Source organism: Neofelis nebulosa, chromosome 6 (genome assembly GCF_028018385.1).
Source record: "Neofelis nebulosa isolate mNeoNeb1 chromosome 6, mNeoNeb1.pri, whole genome shotgun sequence".
NCBI classification, from domain to species: Eukaryota; Metazoa; Chordata; class Mammalia; order Carnivora; family Felidae; genus Neofelis; species Neofelis nebulosa.
Genome location: NC_080787.1, coordinates 4,298,518 through 4,318,759, shown reverse-complemented (window position 1 = coordinate 4,318,759; position 20,242 = coordinate 4,298,518). Strand labels below are relative to the sequence as shown.

Sequence of the window (20,242 nt, the reverse complement as noted above, 5' to 3'; positions counted from 1 at the left end):
TGTGGTATGTTCCTTCTATCCCCACTTTCTTGAGGGTTTTTATCCAGAAAGGATGCTGTATTTTTCAAATCTTTTTCTGCATCTATTGAGAGGATCATGTGGTTCTTAACCTTTATTTTATTAATGTGATGTGTCACGTTAATTCATTTGTAAATATTGAAACATCCCTGCAGCCCAGGAATAAATACCATTGATAATGGTGAATAATTCTTTTCATGTATTGTTGGAAATGGTTTGCTAGTATCTTGTTGAGAATTTGTGCATTGATGTTTATCAGAGATATTGGTCTGTAATTCTTTTTAGTGGGGTCTTTGTCTGGTTTTGAATCAAGGTAATCATGGCCTCATAGAATGAGTTTGGAAGTTTTAAAATATTTTTAAAATGATTAAATTCTATAATAAAATAAATTTTGAGATTAATATTGTGTAATCTTTTTTTTTTTAATTTTTTTTTCAACGTTTTTTATTTATTTTTGGACAGAGAGAGACACAGCATGAACGGGGGAGGGGCAGAGAGAGAGGGAGACACAGAATCGGAAACAGGCTCCAGGCTCCGAGCCATCAGCCCAGAGCCTGACGCGGGGCTCGAACTCACGGACCGCGAGATCGTGACCTGGCTGAAGTCGGACGCTTAACCGACTGCGCCACCCAGGCACCCCAATATTGTGTAATCTTAATGTAACATACATAACAAAATATATTGCACTTTCCTATCCTTATACAAACAGAATATAACATATTTTCTCTATAAAATCACAAGAGACTCTAATGGTTTAGGTTAATGGAACATGGCTTTGTATGGCAGTGGTTTATCTCTCACATATATTTGCAAAATGTGTGCGGCTGAACTTTAATATTACATCAAAGCGACAAAGAGTTCTAACTTTGGGGCCAGCATACTTGGTTTTAAATGCTGCCTCCCATGCTCACATTGTGGTAGTGGATGAGTGACTTAAGTTCTCTGAACCTCAATTTCCTCATCTCGAGAATTTGATAATTAGACTAGCCTTCCTTGTAGGGTAACAGTGGGAATCAAAAGGGTCAATATATGTAAAGTGTTTAAAATAGTCTAACTCCGTGGCACCTGGGTGGCTCAGTCGGTTAAGCGTTCGACTTCGGCTTAGGTCATGATCTCACGGTCCGTGGGTTCGAGCCCCGCATCGGGCTCTGTGCTGACAGCTCAGAGCCTGAAGCCTGCTTCAGATTCTGTGTCTCCCTCTGTCTCTGACCCTCCCCCATTCATGCTCTGTCTCTGTCTCAAAACTAAATAAACATTAAAAAAATTTAAAACAAAATTTAAAATAGTCTAACTCCTATTAAGTGCACTAGAAGTGTTTGCTATCTTTATTAGGGAGGGCATGAAGAACCAGTGTAAAATTGGAAGCCAGTATATAAAGCCAAATGTTCACAGAGAGAGTTCAAATGTGAAAGACAAGTGATATAAATTTGGCTCACTGTAGAACCACAGCACTGCTAGAGTTTGGAGGGAATAAGGGAGATACAAACTTAAAACTTTTAGGAATTTACCCAAGGGATACAGGAGTGCGGATGCATAGGGGCTCTTGTACTCTAATGTTTATAGCAGCACTTTCAACAATAACCAAATTATGGAACGGGCCTAAATTTCCATCAATTGACGAATGGATAAAGAAGATGTGGTTTATACATACAATGGAAACTACTTGGCAATGAGAAAGAATCAAATCTGGCCATTTGTAGCAACATGGATGGAAGTGGAGAGTATTATGCTAAGTGAAATACGTCAGGCAGAGAAAGACAGATACCATGTTTTCACTCATATGTGGATCCTGAGAAACTTAACAGAAGACCATGGGGGAGAGGAACGGGGTGGGGGTGGTGCAGATGTTACAGAGAGGGAAGGAGGCAAACCATAAGGGACTCTTAAATACTGAGAACAAACTGAGGATTGATGGGGGCAGGGAGAGGGGAAAGTGGGTGATGGGCATTGAGGAGGGCACCTGTTGGAATGAGCACTGGGTGCTGTAAGGAAACCAATTTGACAATAAATTATACTTAATAAAAAATAAAAATAAATGAATATCTGTGACTCTTGCTAGACTCAGATGAGTTGGCATGCAATACAGAAAACAGGCCATAGCATTAGCAGTGTGATTAGTTATTAGAAAACAAAAATCCCTTCCTGACAGAGGGATTTTAATGGGAAGCCAAGGAATGTTGTTAATGGAAGATTTTTGAGATAATAAACAAAATTGGTAGAGATCACTTTAATGTTCAATATAAAAGGTTTGGAGATATTTGGATTATTTTCAATTTTGAAAGTTTTATTTAAATTCCAGTTAACATACAGTGTAATATTAGTTTCATGTGTAGCAGCTAGTGATTCAACACTTCTGTACAACACCAGGTGCTCATCACAAAAAGTGCCCTCCTTAATCCCCATCACCCATTTAACCAATTCCCCACCCACCTTCCCTCTGATAACCCTCAGTTTGTTCTCTATAGTTAAGAGTCTGTTTCTTCCTTTACCTCTCTCTTTTTTCTCCCATTGCTTGTTGGTTTTGTTTATTAAATTCCACATATGTGTGAAATCATATGGTATTTGTTTTTCTTTAATAAACTTACTTCACTAAGCATAATACTTTAGCTCCATCCATGTCATTGTAAATGGCCAGGTTTCATTCTTTTTGTGGTTGAGTAATATTCCATTGTATCTATATATACCACATTTTACCCCCTCATATCTAGGATTAGGGTAAGGTTTAGGGCTAGGTTTAGGCAAGGTGTTAGTGTTAACCCCAGAGTTATATTATGTGCCTGGTATCCTGTAGATCAAAGACCTCTCTAGGGATTAGGTTTGGGTTAGGATTTTAATTAGGGATTAGGAATTATGGTTTTGGGTTAGGGTTAGTGCTAGGTTTAGGATTTAATTAAGGTATGTGGCTAGCAACCTGCAGTTTAGAGACCTCTCCAGAGAATGAAATACCAGAATTCTGTTGGAGTGAGAATAGATATGGCAGCTGTCTACTAAGCTGAGGGAAGGAGTGGAGTTAGGACTGTAAATACTCTTACATAGATTTTCTAAACTTTTTTAGGCATAAACTTGTAATTGATTCTATAAGACAATCAGGAAAGCATAAAAGGTGTAGTTCCACTCTCAAAAAGCACCAGGTTAATAACGAAAAGGTGAGTTTTAATGTATTCCATCTTTTCTGTTTCATGGCTCCTGAACCTCCCCTACTTTTAACCAGTAGTCCCGCAAATTTGGGCTTTACCGCCATGGGGGGCAGGGGAAAAATCAGGTGAATCAGCAGAACCCATTCCTTTCATTGACAATACAATTCAAAGTAACTTTACCTCACTGGTTGGTAATAAGTTCTGTGGTGTCCCAGGACAAGGACAACATCATGTTGAAGGAATTTCTGTGAAGAGTTTTTTTTCTTGTGAATATTACACTGCTCTAACCTGGATAGTTCCTTGAAGGGTATTAATTGCAATTATGGGATTTGTCTTCCCCATGGCCCCAGTCAAGGAAAGAAAGTCACATTATTCTTTTTGTTTCCTTAAAGGCCCTATTTGCTCTGGGATAAGGGTTCCATCCCCTGATACCTTAAATGCCCTAAAGAATTCTTGCATTCTGCTCAAAGCACATCTTCTGGACAAGCTCAGCCTTTCTTTTCTGTGACGATGATAGCCACAGTTTGTTTTAGATTCTGCTTTCCGTGGTTAGATTTTGAACATTAGCACAGTTGGTACAGGAAGGCAGTTAGGTCGATAGTCTCAGGTTGCATGATATCCAGAGAGCTTGATTGCTTTGTAAATGGTAAAGCATAGAGCATGAAGAGAACAGTGGGGAGAGGGACAAATACATGAAGGTCAGTATGGAAAAGCTGAGAGAGCCCTGGATAAGAGCTAGGTTTAGTTCAAAGACACAGACATGAAAGGAATTAGGAGAATGTCTGTTAGTGACACTGGGGTTAAAAGAGAGCGCTAAGCCACCCATTTTCCCCATGATGTTTGACTTCAAAGAATAGAAGATATTTTATCCCACAATTCTAAAGCTACCTTTATAGGGCCTTCATTCCCTCTTTTCCTCTAAGAAGAAAATCAAGACATAAATCTCTAAATTTCTCTTTTTATGAATTCTGGATAGTTTGTCCCTTATCTCTTATTCCTTTTCACTTCTAGGAGAATGCTAAACAATGGCTGGTATTGCAGTTAAATGTTACACAACTGCTGCTTTCTTTTAATTAATGTACAAAGGAATTCAGACAGCTTTCTTTGTAAGGCAAGACAGTTTTGACTACCTCAGAGGAAATACCCACAGCATTTGAGTGAAAATATTTTGTGGTGTATCGCCTCTCATTTTAGGAAAATAAAAAAAATCCCTTGGAAAATTGCCACCATCCCTCATGAGGTTAATGACACTTACATTACGAATAATATAAAATGGTGTATAGATATATTTGTGAATCAATCTTAATAATTTTGGGCCACATTAAATGTTCCTGTCTCTCCAGCTGTAATTTGACCAATTAGACATCCCTTACATCTTTTTAAAATGCTAATATTATAATATTTGAGCTAGTTAAAGTCTTTCAAAAGACTGTATGTGGGTCTGTTCTGCCTGAATTTGTGATTGCTGTCTTCTGTCAGAGGGTGAGGGGAGATGTGTTGGGGCAAAGCTATTTGGGAACATGTAAATGTGGGTTACTATATCTTTTAGCAACAATTATAAAGTGTTAGTATTTTCTATGAAAGATTGGTAACACACAAGAGAAAACAAGCAAACAAAAACCAAATTATTAATACACATTGGAGTTCCTTAACTTTATTTTTCACAAAAATAAACAAGCACAAAAGATCAAGTATAAAAGAAACTTACAACTGGATTTTATGCAATATTCACATATCTTTGCCTATTAAAAATCAGTGAGTTTTCTATTCAGAAGTTCAATTTGAAATTGTAGAAAACCTAAAAATGTGGAATAATTATAAATTATGACTTAGAATTCAAATGTCTTAGCTGCTGTCCTAAAGCATGTGAAATTTTGTGGAAACTGTCTTTCCAGCTCTTGCCCAAGCCTCACAGCCTGGGATTCACATTTAGTCCCAAGAACCACAGGTTCCTGTCCAGCTTCCTGCTCTAAACACCTTCCCTTTTCCTTTTGCTTCCTCTGCAATTTTCTTCAATTCTGTAATTTAATTTTGGTCTTTCAAAGTTAGTTCTAATCTCATTTATGGTTGGAAGTATTCCATCACTGAATCATCCTTATTTCACGTCTCAATTAGTATTAAGACCTTTAGTTTAGCTCATAGTGTGAATACTCATTTTGGGATGTATGTGTGAACACGTGAGCCTTTGTTTATACTTCCAGTTGATGCTATTTCTTTTTTCTCTAAAAATAAGTCGTTAGCATACATAAATGAATATTTTCTTCTTCCCGTAATCATAATGCAATTGAAATTTATTTTTTTCACCAAATATTAACATTTTAAAGTTGGTACTCAGTTGTTTTTCATCTCATGGTAGGCTCTCATTTATATGTAAGATTATTAAGAGTAGAGATATTGCTTTCTTTGTAACCACAAAATTGGAAAAGGCCTGAAAATACATAAAAGAGGAATAAATTGAAAGGTTTTTTTGTTAAAAAGATTATTTTTCATGAAGATTGTCTTCCTGGCTATGGAACTTAATCTTTAATCTTTATTTATCCAATACCAATTTAGTGATTCATAAAAAGAACTCATTCACTTCAGAAGTTATTGATTTTATCTACAACAGAAGAAATATGTGAATGAAAAATAAAAACAAAACTATAAAAATGTTACTGAAACAAGAGCATTTTGGAAATGGCATAGGTTTTGCCCACACTACTGACCAGTGTTTAACAACCTTTGAGTTATCAGCCTTTGAGTTTATGGTTCTTTCTTCAGATACTGGAAAAAATGAATGATGATGGGGAAAAATGCAAGTTCTGAAGGCTACTTTATTCTACTGGGTTTTTCACATTGGCCTCATCTGGAAGTAGTTCTCTTTGTGCTTATCTTGATGTTCTACTTGACGACATTGATAGGCAACCTCTTTATCATTGTCTTGTCATGCCTGGATGCCCATCTCCACACTCCCATGTACTTCTTCCTCTCAAACCTCTCTTTTCTGGATCTCTGCTACACCACGAGCTCCATCCCTCAGTTGCTGGTCAATCTCTGGGGCCCAGAAAAGACCATCTCTTATGCTGGTTGCATGATTCAACTTTACTTTGTCCTTGCACTGGGAACCACAGAGTGTGTCCTCCTGGTGGTCATGTCCTATGACCGTTATGCAGCTGTCTGTAGACCCCTACATTACACCGTGCTCATGAACCCTCGTTTCTGCCACCTGTTGGCTGTGGCTTCCTGGATCAGTGGCTTTATCACCTCAGCACTTCATTCCTCCTTTACCTTCTGGGTCCCCCTCTGTGGACATCACCAAGTGGACCATTTCTTTTGTGAGGTTCCAGCAGTGCTGCGATTATCATGTGTTGATACCCGTGCTAATGAGCTGACCCTCCTGATCATGAGCTCCATTTTCGTCCTCATACCACTCATCCTGATTCTCAGCTCATATGTTGCCATTGCCCTGGCTGTGTTTAGGATGCAGTCTTCAGTCAAACTTCAGAGAGTCTTTGGAACATGTGGATCCCATCTTATGGTTGTGTCTCTCTTTTTCATTCCAATCATGTGCATATATCTGCAGCCACCATCAGGAAGTTCTCAAGATCAAAGCAAGTTCATTGCTCTCTTTTATACTGTTGTTACACCTAGCCTCAATCCTCTAATCTACACTCTCAGAAACAAAGATGTAAGAGGGGCAGTAAGGAGACTAGTGGGATGGGAGTGGGATTTGTGATAGAGAGATCACAATTTTTATCCTGCAACTTTTGTTCAGAGTCTGGTCCATCTTGGAAGGTGGTTTCCCTCTTTCTTTGATACTTATTTTAGTCTACAACCCAGAAAGCATAGAAGAAAGTTCAGTCCTAACTTTGGATTCATTTTATTGACTAATTCTAAAACATTATCTAGAGGTAACTTTTTGATTTGTAACACTTTAATCTTTAATAATTCCATATTTAGTGTCCATAGAAATTAGGGACTTTTTAAAAGTTTATTTATTCATTTTGAGAGAGACAGAGAAAGCACAAGTGGGGGAGGATCAGAGAGAGAGAGAGAGAATCCCTAGCAAGCTCCATAAAGCACTGAGCCTCATGTGGGCTTGAATTCACCAAACAGTGAGATCATAACCTGAGCTGAAATCAAGAGTTGGATGCTCAACTGACTGAGCCACCCAGTTTTCACTAGGAGCTGAGTTTTAAAAATAATATGTTAAGGGGAGTCTGGGTGGTTCAGGATAATTAGGCATTGGACTTTTGACTTTGGCTCAGGTCATGATCTCATGGTTTGTGAGTTCAGGTCCCACATCTGGCTCTGCACTGACAGTGTGGAGCCTGCTTGGGATTCTGTCTCCCTGTCTGTTCCCCACTGGCTCTCTCTCTCTTTCAAAATAAATAAATAAAAACTTTAAAAATAAATAAAATATAAGAATAATATGCTAAATTATGGACTGAGCAATAATATCTACAAAAAGATGGGAGCAGTATAGTAAAGACATAGATGGATACCACCTCACGCCAGTCAGAGTGGCCAAAATGAAGAAATCAGGAGACTATAGATGCTGGAGAGGATGTGGAGAGACGGGAACCCTCTTGCACTGTTGGTGGGAATGCAAATTGGTGCAGCCGCTCTGGAAAGCAGTGTGGAGGTTCCTCAAAAAATTAAAAATAGACCTACCCTATGACCCAGCAATAGCACTGCTAGGAATTTATCCAAGGGATACAGGAGTACTGATGCATAGGGGCACTTGTACCCCAATGTTTATAGCAGCACTCTCAACAATCGCCAAATTATGGAAAGAGCCTAAATGTCCATCAACTGATGAATGGATAAAGAAATTGTGGTTTATATACACAATGGAATACTACGTGGCAATGAGAAAGAATGAAATATGGCCTTTTGTAGCAACGTGGATGGAACTGGAGAGTGTGATGCTAAGTGAAATAAGCCATACAGAGAAAGACAGATACCATATGGTTTCACTCTTATGTGGATCCTGAGAAACGTAACAGAAACCCATGGGGGAGGGGAAGGGAAAAAAAAAAAAAAAGAGGTTAGAGTGGGAGAGAGCCAAAGCATAAGAGACTGTTAAAAACTGAGAACAAACTGAGGGTTGATGGGGGGTGGGAGGGAGGGCAGGGTGGGTGATGGGTATTGAGGAGGGCACCTTTTGGGATGAGCACTGGGTGTTGTATGGAAACCAATTTGACAGTAAATTTCATATATTAAAAAATAAATTAATTAATTAATTAATTTAAAAAAAAAAAAAAAAAAAAAGACATAGATGAATGGAGTTTTTGGTCATTCACAGGCATTCAATTTAGCTAAATGGTGAAAAGATGTATGACAATTCTTTGGTTGAAGCATACTTTTTTTCAGATACTATATTATAGTGTTTTATTTTATGGGTCTATATGCTTGTCACATTGAACAATATAAAGAAATATCTGTTCAAAATCGTTCATTTATTCACCTATCCAATTATTCATCTACTCATTCATTTATTCATTTACCTCAGTAGCTAAATATCTTCTAGATTTCAGAGTTTTGTTGAAATAGATGAATAAAACACTCTTTTTGATTGAATAGAACTCATTTTCTGGTGGGGGAAATAACAATATAAGATAAAAAAAATAAAGTATCATTATATGACTTAATTTGTCACTGGGCACAGTGCTAATAAATTAGGATAGCTTTTTAAAATTGAAAACGAGGGGTGTCTGGGTAGCTAGTCGGTTAAATGTCCAACTTCGGCTCAGGTCGTGAACTTACAATTCAAGAGTTTGAGCCCCACGTTGGGTTCTCCACTCTTAGTGCAGAGCCCGCTTGGGATCCTCTGTTTCCCTCTCTCTCTGCCCCTCCCTACTCTCTCTGTTTGTCAAAAATATCAAAATAAATAAATAAACTAATTAATTAATTAATTAAATTTAAAACAAAACAAGGAGTTTGGCCATAAATCTTGAAAAATAAATAACTATTTGTAATTCCTGTAAGATGATACTATTCAATAAAACCAAAGAAAGCGATATGTGTTTAATTTGTTTTGATTGGGCTTTCTTAATGACATATTGAAAGTACATTAAAACTTTTCTTTTAAACATCGTTATTCTTTCTTTTAATGTTAAAAAAGAAATTGGTCCATATTCTTTAATTTATCACTCTTAGTGGTGGATAATAATACTGATGAGTCATGGGTGGAAGAGACTCTCCAGTAATACAGTACAGGTAAGCTTCTCTTCTTTTTCTACTTTTTAAAAAACTTAAAAATGTATATACATATTTTTTTCCACTATATGTATACACATATACATAAAGTGGGAATAACTTTTAAAATTGTTATTTATATACTGCCAACTAATGAGAATTCATAAATGGAACAATTAGGTGAAGTATCTGAAGCAGATAGAACTAGGTTCTGAAAAAATAATATGATTCATCCAAGGGATATCTTAATTATCTGAACAAATTATTGATAAAAATCATTGATTGGCATGTTAATTTTGCTTTTAAAACTTAATTTAATATGAATATTTGTCATTAGTATGGATATTACAAAAACCTTATATATGATTTTTTTCAATTAATTAATTATATCAATATGTGATATTTTTCTTGTAATGGCTTGACTGATGTATTACACATATCACTCCCCTCCCATCACCACTTGAAATAAACTTACTTTGCATATTCTATTTCAGAGTGGGAGACATGTTCAGCTGAAGCTAGTCAGCTTATATATAGGGGCAGTGGTCTAGGGACAATTTATTTTAAAGTGATCTCTTAGACACTCATCAGTCAGAGAAAGACAAATATCATAGGATTTCGCTCCTATGTGGAATTTAAGAAACAAAAAAAGATGAACATAGGGGAAGAGAAGGAAAAATAAGATAAAAAAAGAGAGGGAGGCAAACCATAAGAGACTCTTAAATACAGAAAAGAAACCAAGGGTTGCTGGAACGAGGTTGGGGGGAGAAATGGGCTCAATGGGTAATGGGCATTAAGGAAGGGGTGTTGGTATGAACACTGGGAATTATATGTTGGGGATGAATCACTAAATTCTACTCGTGAAATTATTACACTAAATGTTAACTAACGTGGATTCAAAAAATAAATTTTAAAAAAGGAAAAAAGGAAACTCGTTACTTTTTTAGCTATAATTCAGATATTAAAGTTTTAGCTTATCACCTCTTTTAAGATCTAGATCCTATTAAGTGAATTATAAAACTAAGAATATAAAGTGCAGGATCTCCCCTAAGCTCCTGAGCGCATTACTATTACATGGTCTGCTGTGCTTGGATCCCTCTCTGTGGGTTTTGTTTTCTTCTCTCATCCTCTTTTTAATCTCTTACTAGACATGAACATTGATACAAGATAGAGTCCCATGAACCTATACACAAAGTAAGGCTCATATATATAATATATTTTTTATTAAATAATAGTTTTAATATTAAATCATGTGATGGGATCCCTTTACATATCACACATATTTTACAAAATATGAAAACATGGACTCCTACTACCTCCCTGGAAATACTACCATTTGGAATACCTCATGTAGCACTCGTCTTTCTTTTCTTTAAAAAAAAAAAAGGCATGAGCAGGGGAGAGTCAGACAGAAAGACAGAGAGAGATAGAATCCCAAGCAGCTCCACAGTGTCAGTGCAGAGCCCGATGCGAATTCATGAAACCACGAGATCATGACCTGAGCCAAAACCAAGAGTTGGATGCACAACCGGCTGAGTCACCCAGGAGTCCCCACTCCAGCCTTTCAACAGATAAATGGCTCTCTTTTTTCAGGTCTATTGAAGTATAACTTACATACAATAAAATCCATCCATTTAAAATGTACAGTCCAATGAGTTTTGACAAATGTATAATTATGTAAATATCACACAATGAAAACATAGAACATTTCCCTGACTCCCAAAAGAACACTGTGCTCTTTTGAAATTAATTATCTTCGTCTACCTACAGCTTTAAGCAGGGATTAGTTTTCTTTCACTATAGTTTAGACTTTTCTTTCTTTTGTTGTTGTTCTTTTTTAGAATGTCACATAAATATAATGATACAGTGAGTAATCATTGAGTTTGACTTTCACTAGGCATGATGTCTTTGAAATTTATGCATGTGTCAGTAGCTCCTTCCTTTTAAGTGATGGCTAGAATTCCATTGTATGAATAATGCACAATATATTCATTTGTCTGATAATAGTCTTTTGGGAGTATTTACTTTTTTGCTAATATGAATAATGCTGTCATGAAAACTAGTAGACAAGTGTTTGTGTGGGCATGTAATTTTCATTTAACTTGGGTAAATGGGTAGTAGTGGAATTGATGGATCATGTCCCTAGTATATGTTCACATTTATTAGAAACTGTCAAAATGTTTTCACAGTGTCTGTACCATGATCACTGCAAAGAGCAGTATATGTGAGTTCCAACTGCCCACATTCTCTCTAACACTTGGTATTGTCAATCTTTATTCTTTTACCTTTTCTAGTAGGTTTATAGCTATATCTCATTGTGAGTTTTTTTTTTTTTTGCTTTCTAATTAAAGTATAATGAACATACAGTGTTATATTAGTTTCAGGTGTACAACACAATGATTAAACAATTCTATACATTACTCAATGTTAATTAAGTGTAGCCATCGTCTGTCACCAAACAATGTTATTACAATCTTATTGACCATATTTCTTATGCTGTACTTTTTATATTCATAGCTTATTTATTTTATAACTGGAAGTTTGTACCTCTTAATCTCCTTTTATCTATTTCATCCATCCCCACATACCTCCTCCCTGACAACCACTAGTTTCTCCTCTGTATTTAAGAGTGTGTTTTTATGTTTGTTTTTCTCCTTCTTCCTTAGTTTGTTCATCCTATTAAAGAACACAGGGCTGTGCAGGAGCCTGGAGTTTATGGTAAATCACAGCGAAAACACAGGTTATATGCTTTCTGCATGTGCCTCTGTCTCCTGCTGTTGAATGGCTGCTCAAAGGTGCCATTTTGCCCTTGGGGAGGCAATATAACCTCTTCCAAATGCATAGCAGGAAGTAGAACCATGCTTTCCAGTGCAACCCTGGGGATCCCCACACCATGCTGTCCACAGTCCACCTCCAGGCCTCCACCCTCCTTCTCCCTAGGAGCACAGCTACTCACCTGGATTGACTCTGGAGAATGGTGCAGACTTCAGAAACCTCCCAAATTCAGCTCCACTGTTTGCAAAACTTGCCATAGTCATTTTCTCTTAATTCCCCAGCCAATGGTTTCAGGGGTGTGCTTTTCTTGCATGAACCTGACACACTGCTCCCTCTCCCCCTCTCTCCTCTCCTCTCTGAGAAAAGGGTTCCCTCCCTTCCATGGCACCACAGCTTTTTTCTCCCCCAACTCTACACTCTGCACTTGTACCTGCCTCATTTTCCCCCTCTAGTTATGCAGATTGTTCTCTTAATCCTCTGATCAATTTCCTAGTATTTGAAATGATTTGATGTTGATCTTTCTGTGTTCAAGAGATGAGGCAAGCCCAGGATCCCCCTACTACTCCACCATTTTAACTCCTACCCCAGAATTGAGTTTTTTTTTAATTGACATTATATCCTGTGACTGTGATAAATGCACATGTTATTTTTGGTAGCTTTTGCATAGACCGCTTATTATTTTCCAAGTACATGATCATGTCATCCACAAATAAAGACTTTTATTTCTATCTCTCCAATCGCTCTGCCTTTTATTTCTTTATCTTTCCATGTTTCGCCTGCTATGAAGTCTGGGTTACTAACAAGTGGAAGAACTGGGAGCAGAAATTCTTGCTTTGTTTGCAATCTTAAGGGAAAGTATTCAGTCTTTTGCCAATAATGATGTTATCAGCTGTATTTTATTGATGTCCTCTACCAGGTTCAGAAAGCTTCTTTCTATTCTTGATTTGCTGAGAGTGTGTGAAATTTTGTCCACTGATTTTTCTGCATTTCCTGAGGTGATCCTGTGTTTCTTTCTACTTTATGCTATTAAATGGGAAATTTTGAAATTGATTTTCATAAGTTAAGCTAATTTGCCTCCTGGAGAAAAAAAATCTAAGTTGATCATGGCTCACTGTCCTTTTAGCATTATGCTGCACTTCATTAGCTAATATTTGGTAAGATTTTTTTTTGTCTAAAATAATGAATGATGTTAAGCAGTATTTTTCTTTTCTTGTGATGTCTTGGCATAGATTGTATACCAATTTAAGTCTGGCTTCACTACATGACTTGGGAAGAATTCTCTATTTTCTTAAAGAGTTAATTTATCATTGATATTATTTCTTCTTCAACATTTAATAGAATTCACAAGTATAGACATACAGATGTATACTTCTCTTTGTGGGAGCACTTTTAATTAAAACTAAAACTAATTTCACTAGTATAAAAGTATTAAGAATTTAAATGTCTTTTTGAATCTATTTTGGTTATTAATATCTTTCAAGGGATCTAGGAATTTCACCTTAGATGTCAAATTTATTGTTCATAATATTCCCTTATTATCCTTTTAATCGCTATAAGATCTGTACTAACCCATTTTATTTCTGACCCTGTAGCTTGTATCTCCTCCACTTCGTTCTTAATCAGTCTAGCTAGAGATTGTCTGGATTGATATTTTTTAAAGTACCAACTGTGGTGTCATATGTTATTTTTAATATTTTTGTATTTCATAATCTGCTTTTATATTTATTATTTCCTTCATTCTATTTTTCATTTAATCTTATCTTCCTTCTTTAGCCTTTTAAGGTAGAAGTTTAGATAATTGATATTAGACACTTCCCTTTTTAAACAACATAAGCATTGAAAGCTATCAATTTCTCTCTAACCACTGATTTAGCTGCATCCCATACATTTCGATAGTTTTCATTTTCATTTTCATTTTGCTTCAAATACTAACCAATTTCCTTTATGATCTCTTCTTTGACTGAAGGCAGTAGCACATTGAGTGCTGTCATGAAAGACTGAGTAGGAGAACAGATATAGGAAAATAGGGTTCCAGTGGAGATAATAACTTTATATAAATCCAGAAATATTTGATTATTGTATATCATGTCTATCTTCTCAGTCCTTTTTCTATCCTTCACACAAGCCTAAAGAATTTGTCTTGAGAGCAGAGTCAAAACAGAAAAATCCAGTGTTTACAGTAAAGGCAAGTTTTCATACGTGCAGGTCATTGCAATGTCCAGAACTAGAGTCCCTTACTGAACAGTGGGTAATTTAACAGTGGGTAATTTAGAGTCCCTGGGAGTAGATGAGGAACAATCAACTCAGAAATACTATGCTAATGCATAAGCATGCCATCACCTGCCCTATTTATTTGGTCAGCCCCAGAACTATCTTCATCATTCTAAATCAGGTAATATACATGGTACATGGATTAAAAATTGTTTCTCAAAATGGACACCTACCCCTTCTCAAGCTTTATCTTCATAGACACTTTTACATCCTTGTTTCTCAATGTATTGATGAGGGTATTGATACTAAGGTTTATGTGTACATAGAAGACAATAAGGAGTCTGCCTGGTTTTGGCAATGAGAGTGTGTTTGTTGGAGAGAGATCAGTGTCTATAATCTGCTCTATTGCTATCTATCTTCTATCTATAAATCAGTATCATCTATCTATGTATCTATCGTCTATCAATCACTATCAATATATTTATCATCTATCTACCATTATCATCCATAAATCATTATCTATCTACCTATCTATCATCTACTACTTATCTGTCATCAGTAATCTATCATCCTGTTTTAGAATAGGAGAGACACAGTAGGAAAATATAAACATCGAAGATTTGCTTTCCTCTAGTAGCTGATATAATGAAAGGTCAAGTGACCACATGCAATGTACCTATAGGAGATGAGGGTTAGAAAGAGGGCATAAGGATGATAAGTTTTGTGAAGACAAAAGCCCTTAGGGCCATTGTATTCTCACAGTAGGACAGCACCTGAGGCTAGGACATCAATATGAAAGCATGATCAAACATATGAGCATGTGATGCTAAGTAGTGCAGGGTTCTGTAGCCTGCAGCATATTCATTTTGATAGCCAGGAGGATGCATCTCACGCTTCCAGTATGGGAAAAATATAGTACTGGATGGCAACTCCAGGCAGATGTGATCTTATCTGCACTCCAGATGAGATTATACAACATTGGATGGGTGGAGCCTATGGTGAAACTCACATCTGGTAATGAAAGGTGACTCCCTGAAACCACATTGGTATAAGGGACAGAAAATCTAGAAGTGAAAGCAAGAAAATATTCATGCTTCTCTGGAGACAATAGGTAAAAGTAGGAAAATCCTACTTTTAGGATTAGCCAGAGAAACTTATGAGGATATAGCTTTCTAAAGATCTGGTGTTGTTCCTTTCCATTTCTTGTAGCCTTTCCTCTTGAAGAAAGACGAGTGTCTGTGATAAAGACAAAATTGGTGAGTCCAAAATGGAATGACCCTGTAGGAGAAGTGGATATTTGGCTAGAAGTGGCAGCAAAGACACATGAAGCAAATTCAGCTCTGATATACATAAATTTGGGAGGGGGTGATTATTATGGGTCATCACTATGAATGACTACTACTATCCTCTATCTTCTTTTCATTTTGTCATATGTACAAAACACATTTGCAAATTCTGGATATATACAAGGGAAAGAAAACTCAATATCTCCAACTTTTCTTTTTGTAATTGGGGGAGATTCAGATCTTTCATTTTCCCCTCCTGTAACCCAAAATATTTCACTCTACAAGCCACTGGCATTTTTACCTTTATTCCTGTACCAGGGGAAACCAAGATCACTTTAAGAATCAATTTGTTTGTATGTATGTATACTTACATACATTTATGTATATACATACATAAATTCAAGTTAGTTAGCATAGAGTGTAGTTATTGGTTTCACGAGTAGAACCCTGTGACTCATCACTTACATATAACCCCCAGTGCTCATCCCAATAAGTGCCCTCCTAATACTTCACCCATTTAGCGCATCCCCTTAGCCACCTCCCCTCCAGCACTCCTCAGTTCGTTCTCTGTATTTAAGAATCTCTTATGGTTTGCCTCCATCTCTGTATTTTTAAACATTAATTTCAGTACAGTTAACATACGGTATTATATTAATTTCAAGTATATAATATAGCAATTCAACAATTCCATATATTACTCAGTGCACATCAAGGTAAGTGTACACTTAACCCCCTTCATCTATTTTGCACATTCCCCCATTTACCTCCCCTCTGGTAACCATCAGTTTGTTCTCTATAGTTAAGAATCTGTTTTTTGGTTTGTCTCTTTTTTTACTGTGTTAATTTCTTTTGTTTTTTAAAGTTCAGATATGAGGGAAATCATATGGTATTTTTCTATCTGACTGGTTTATTTTGCTTAGCATTATACTCTCTTGCTCTATCCATGTCATTGCAAATGGCAAGATGTCATTATTTTTAATGGCTGAATAATAATCTGTCCTAATTTCTTTATCCATTCATCTATCGATGGACACTTTTGCTTCCGTAATTTGGCCTTTGTAGATAATGCTGCAATAAACATGGGGTGTATATATCCATTTGACTTGCTTTTTTTTTTTTTTAATCTTTGGGTAAATATCCAGTAATGCAATTACTGAAACGTAAGGTAGTGATTTATTTTTATTTTTTTGAGGAACCTCCATACTGTTTTCCACAGTGGATGCCCCACTTTGCATTCCCACCAACAGTTATTTTTTATCCACATCCTCGTCAACACTCATTGTCTCTTGTGTTCATTTTAGCCATTCTGAAAGGTGTGCGGTGATATCTCAATGTAGTTTGCATTTCATTTTCCTGATGAGTGATGTTGAACATCTCTTCATGTATCTGTTAGTCATCTGTATGCCTTCTTTGGAGAAATGTCTTCTGCTCATTTCCTAATTAGATTATTTGTTTTTTGGGTATTGAGTTGTATAAGTTCTTTTTATATTTTGGATAATAATGCTTTATCAGATATGTCATTTGCAAATATCTTCTCCCATTCCGTAGGTTACCTTTTAGTTTTGTTGATTGTTTACTTTACTGTGCAGAAATTTTTTATTTTGATGTAGACCCAAAAGTTTATTTTTCTTTTATTTCTCTTACCCCAGAAGGCATGTCTAGAAAAATATGGTTACTGCTGATGTCAGAGACATTACTTTCTGTGCTCTCTTCTAGGATTTTTATGGTTTTATGTCTCACATTTAGGTCTTTCATTCATTTGGAGTTTATTTTTGTGTATGGTGAGACACAGTGGTCCAGTGTCATTCTTTTTAATGCAGCTGCCCAGTTTTGCCAACACCATTCATTGAAAAGACTGTCTTTTTCCTACTGGGTATTCTTTCCTGCTTTGTCAAAGATTAATTGGCCATGCAGTTTGGGGCTTATTTCTGGGATTTCTATTCTGTCCCATTGATCAATGTGTCAACTTTTGTACCAGTACCATACTGTTTTGATCACTACAGCTTTGTAATATAACTTGAAATCTAAAATTGGAATATTTCCTGCGTTGCTTTTCTGTTTCAAGATTTCTTTGGCTATTTGGGATCTTTTGTCATTCCTTATAAATTTTAGGATTATAGGGGCATCTGGGTGGCTCAGTCAGTTAAGTGTCTGACTTTGGTTCAAGTCATGATCTCACAGTTAGTGAGTTCGAGCCCCACGTTGAGCTCTCTGCTGACAGCTTAGAGCCTGGAGCCTGCTTTGGATTCTATGTCTCCCTTTCTCTCTACCTCTCACCTGCTCCCACTGTCTCTCTCAAAAATAAATATTAAAAAAAATAAATTTTATGATTGTTTGTTCTAGTTCTCTGAAAAGTGCTGTTGGTATTTCGATAGGTATTCCATTAAATGTATAGAATGGTTAGGATGGTATACATATTTTAGCAATATTTTTCTTCCAATCCATGAACATGGGATTTCTTCCTATATCTTTGTATCATCTTCAATTTCTTACATCAGTGTTTTATAGCTTTCAGCCTATAGATCTTTCACCTCCCTGGTTAGGTTTATTCCTAGGTGTCTTATTATTTTTGGTGAAACTATAAGTGGGGTTGGTTTCTTAATTTCTCTTTCTGCTGTATTGTGGTTAGATTTTCATTTCCCTGATGATGAGTGAGGTTGAGAATCTTTTCACGTGTCTGTTGGTTATCTGTATGTCTTCTTTGGAGAAATGTCTGTTCGTTCCTTCTGTCCATATTAAAACTTGGATTATTTAATTTTGGGGTGTTAAAGTGGAAAAGTTCTTTATATATTTTGTATACTAATCCTTTATCAGATAGGTTATTTACAAACAACTTCTCCCATTCTGTAGGTTGCCTTTTAGTTTTATTGATTGTTTCCTTTGCTGTGCCGAAGCTTTCTATTATGCTGTAGTTCCAAAGCTTATTTCTGCTTTTATTTCCTTTGCTTCAGGAGGCATATCTAGAAAAAATTTGCTACAGGCAATGTCACAGACATTACTGCATGAACTCTCTTCTAAGATTTTTATGATTTCAGGTGTCACATTTAATTGTTTAATCCATCTTGAGTTTATTTTTGTGTATGGCGAAAGACAGTGGTTTAGTTTCTTTCTTTTGCATGTAGCTGTCCTGTTTCCCCAGCACCATTTGTTGAAGAGATTGTCTTTTTCCCATTACATATTCTTGCACACTTTGTCAAAGATTAACTGACCATACAATTGTGGGTTTATTTCTGGAATTTCTATTCTGTTCCATTGATGTATGTGTCAGTCCCATACTGTTTTGATTAAGATTTTGTAGTATCAATTGAAATCTGGAATTGTGATACTTACACATTTATTTCTCTTTTTAAAAATTATTTCAGCTATTTGTGGTTCCATACAAATTTTAAGATTTTTTTATTCTCATTCTGTGAAAACTATTGTTGGTATTTTGGTAGAGATTGTATTACAATGTGGATATTCATTTGAGTAGCATGGACATTTTAATAATATTGTTTTTCCAATCAATGAATATGGAATACATTCCCATTTGTTTGTGTCACCATCAATTTTTTCATCCTCTTCTTTTTTTAATTATTTTTTTTATTTTAACTTGTTTTATTTCTTATTTTTTTTTAAATTTATATCCAAATTAGTTAGCATATAGTGCAACAACGTTTTCAGGAGTAGATTCCTTAATGCCCCTTACCCATTTAGCCCATCTGCCCTCCCACATGGAATATCTTTCCTTTTTTTTTTTTTTTTTTTTGGTGTCTTCCTCAATTTCTTTCATACGCTTTCTATAGTTTTCAGTGTATAGATTTTTCACCTCTTTGGTTAGATTTATTCCTAGGTATTTTATGGTTTTTTTGTGCAACTGTAAATGGGATCAATTCCTTGATTTCTCTTTCTGTTGCTTCATTGTTGGTGTATAGAAATGAAACTGATTTCTGTGCATTGATTTATATCCTGCAACTTTGCTGAATTCATGAGTCAATTCTGGCAGTTTTTTTGTAGAATCTTTTGGGTTTTCCATATCGAGTATCATGTCATCTGCGAAGAGTGCAAGTTTGACCTCCTCCTGGCCAATTTGGATGCCTTTTATTTCTTTGTGTCGTCTGATTTCAGAGGTGAAGACTCCCAATACTATGTTGAATAACAGTGGTGCTGGTGGACATCCCTGTCTCCTTCCTGACCTTAGGGGGAAAGCTCTCAGTTTTCCCCATTGAGAATGATATTAGTGTTGGATATTTTATATATGGCTTTTATGATATTTAGATATGATCCTTCTATCACGACTTTCTTCGGGGTTTTTATGAAGAAAGGATGCAGTATTTTGTCAAATTCTTTCTCTGCATCTGTTGAGAAGATCATATGGTTCTTGTCCTTTCTTTTATTGATGTGATGAATCACGTTAATTGTTTTTTGCGGATATTGAACCATCCCTGCATCCCAGGTATAAATCCTGCTTGGTCGTGGTGAATAATTTATATAGCATATTGTTGGATCTGGTTGGCTAATATCTTGTTGAAGATTTCTGCATCCATGTTTATCAGGGAAATTAGTCTATAGTTCTCCTTTTTAGGGGGATCTGGTTTTGGAATCTAGGTAATGCTGGCTTCATAGAAAGAATTTGGAAATTTTCCCTCCATTTCT

General features: G+C 36.1%; 1 protein-coding gene across 1 annotated transcript; it reads left to right on the top strand.

Moving 5' to 3' along the window:
* Window positions 1–5,931: 5,931 nt before the first annotated feature.
* On the top strand, window positions 5,932–6,870 carry LOC131515520 (olfactory receptor 2J3-like). The gene has a single exon (XM_058736224.1). It carries the CDS (start codon window positions 5,932–5,934, stop codon window positions 6,868–6,870), a length of 939 nt encoding a protein of 312 aa, XP_058592207.1.
* The last annotated feature ends 13,372 nt before the right edge of the window (window positions 6,871–20,242 follow it).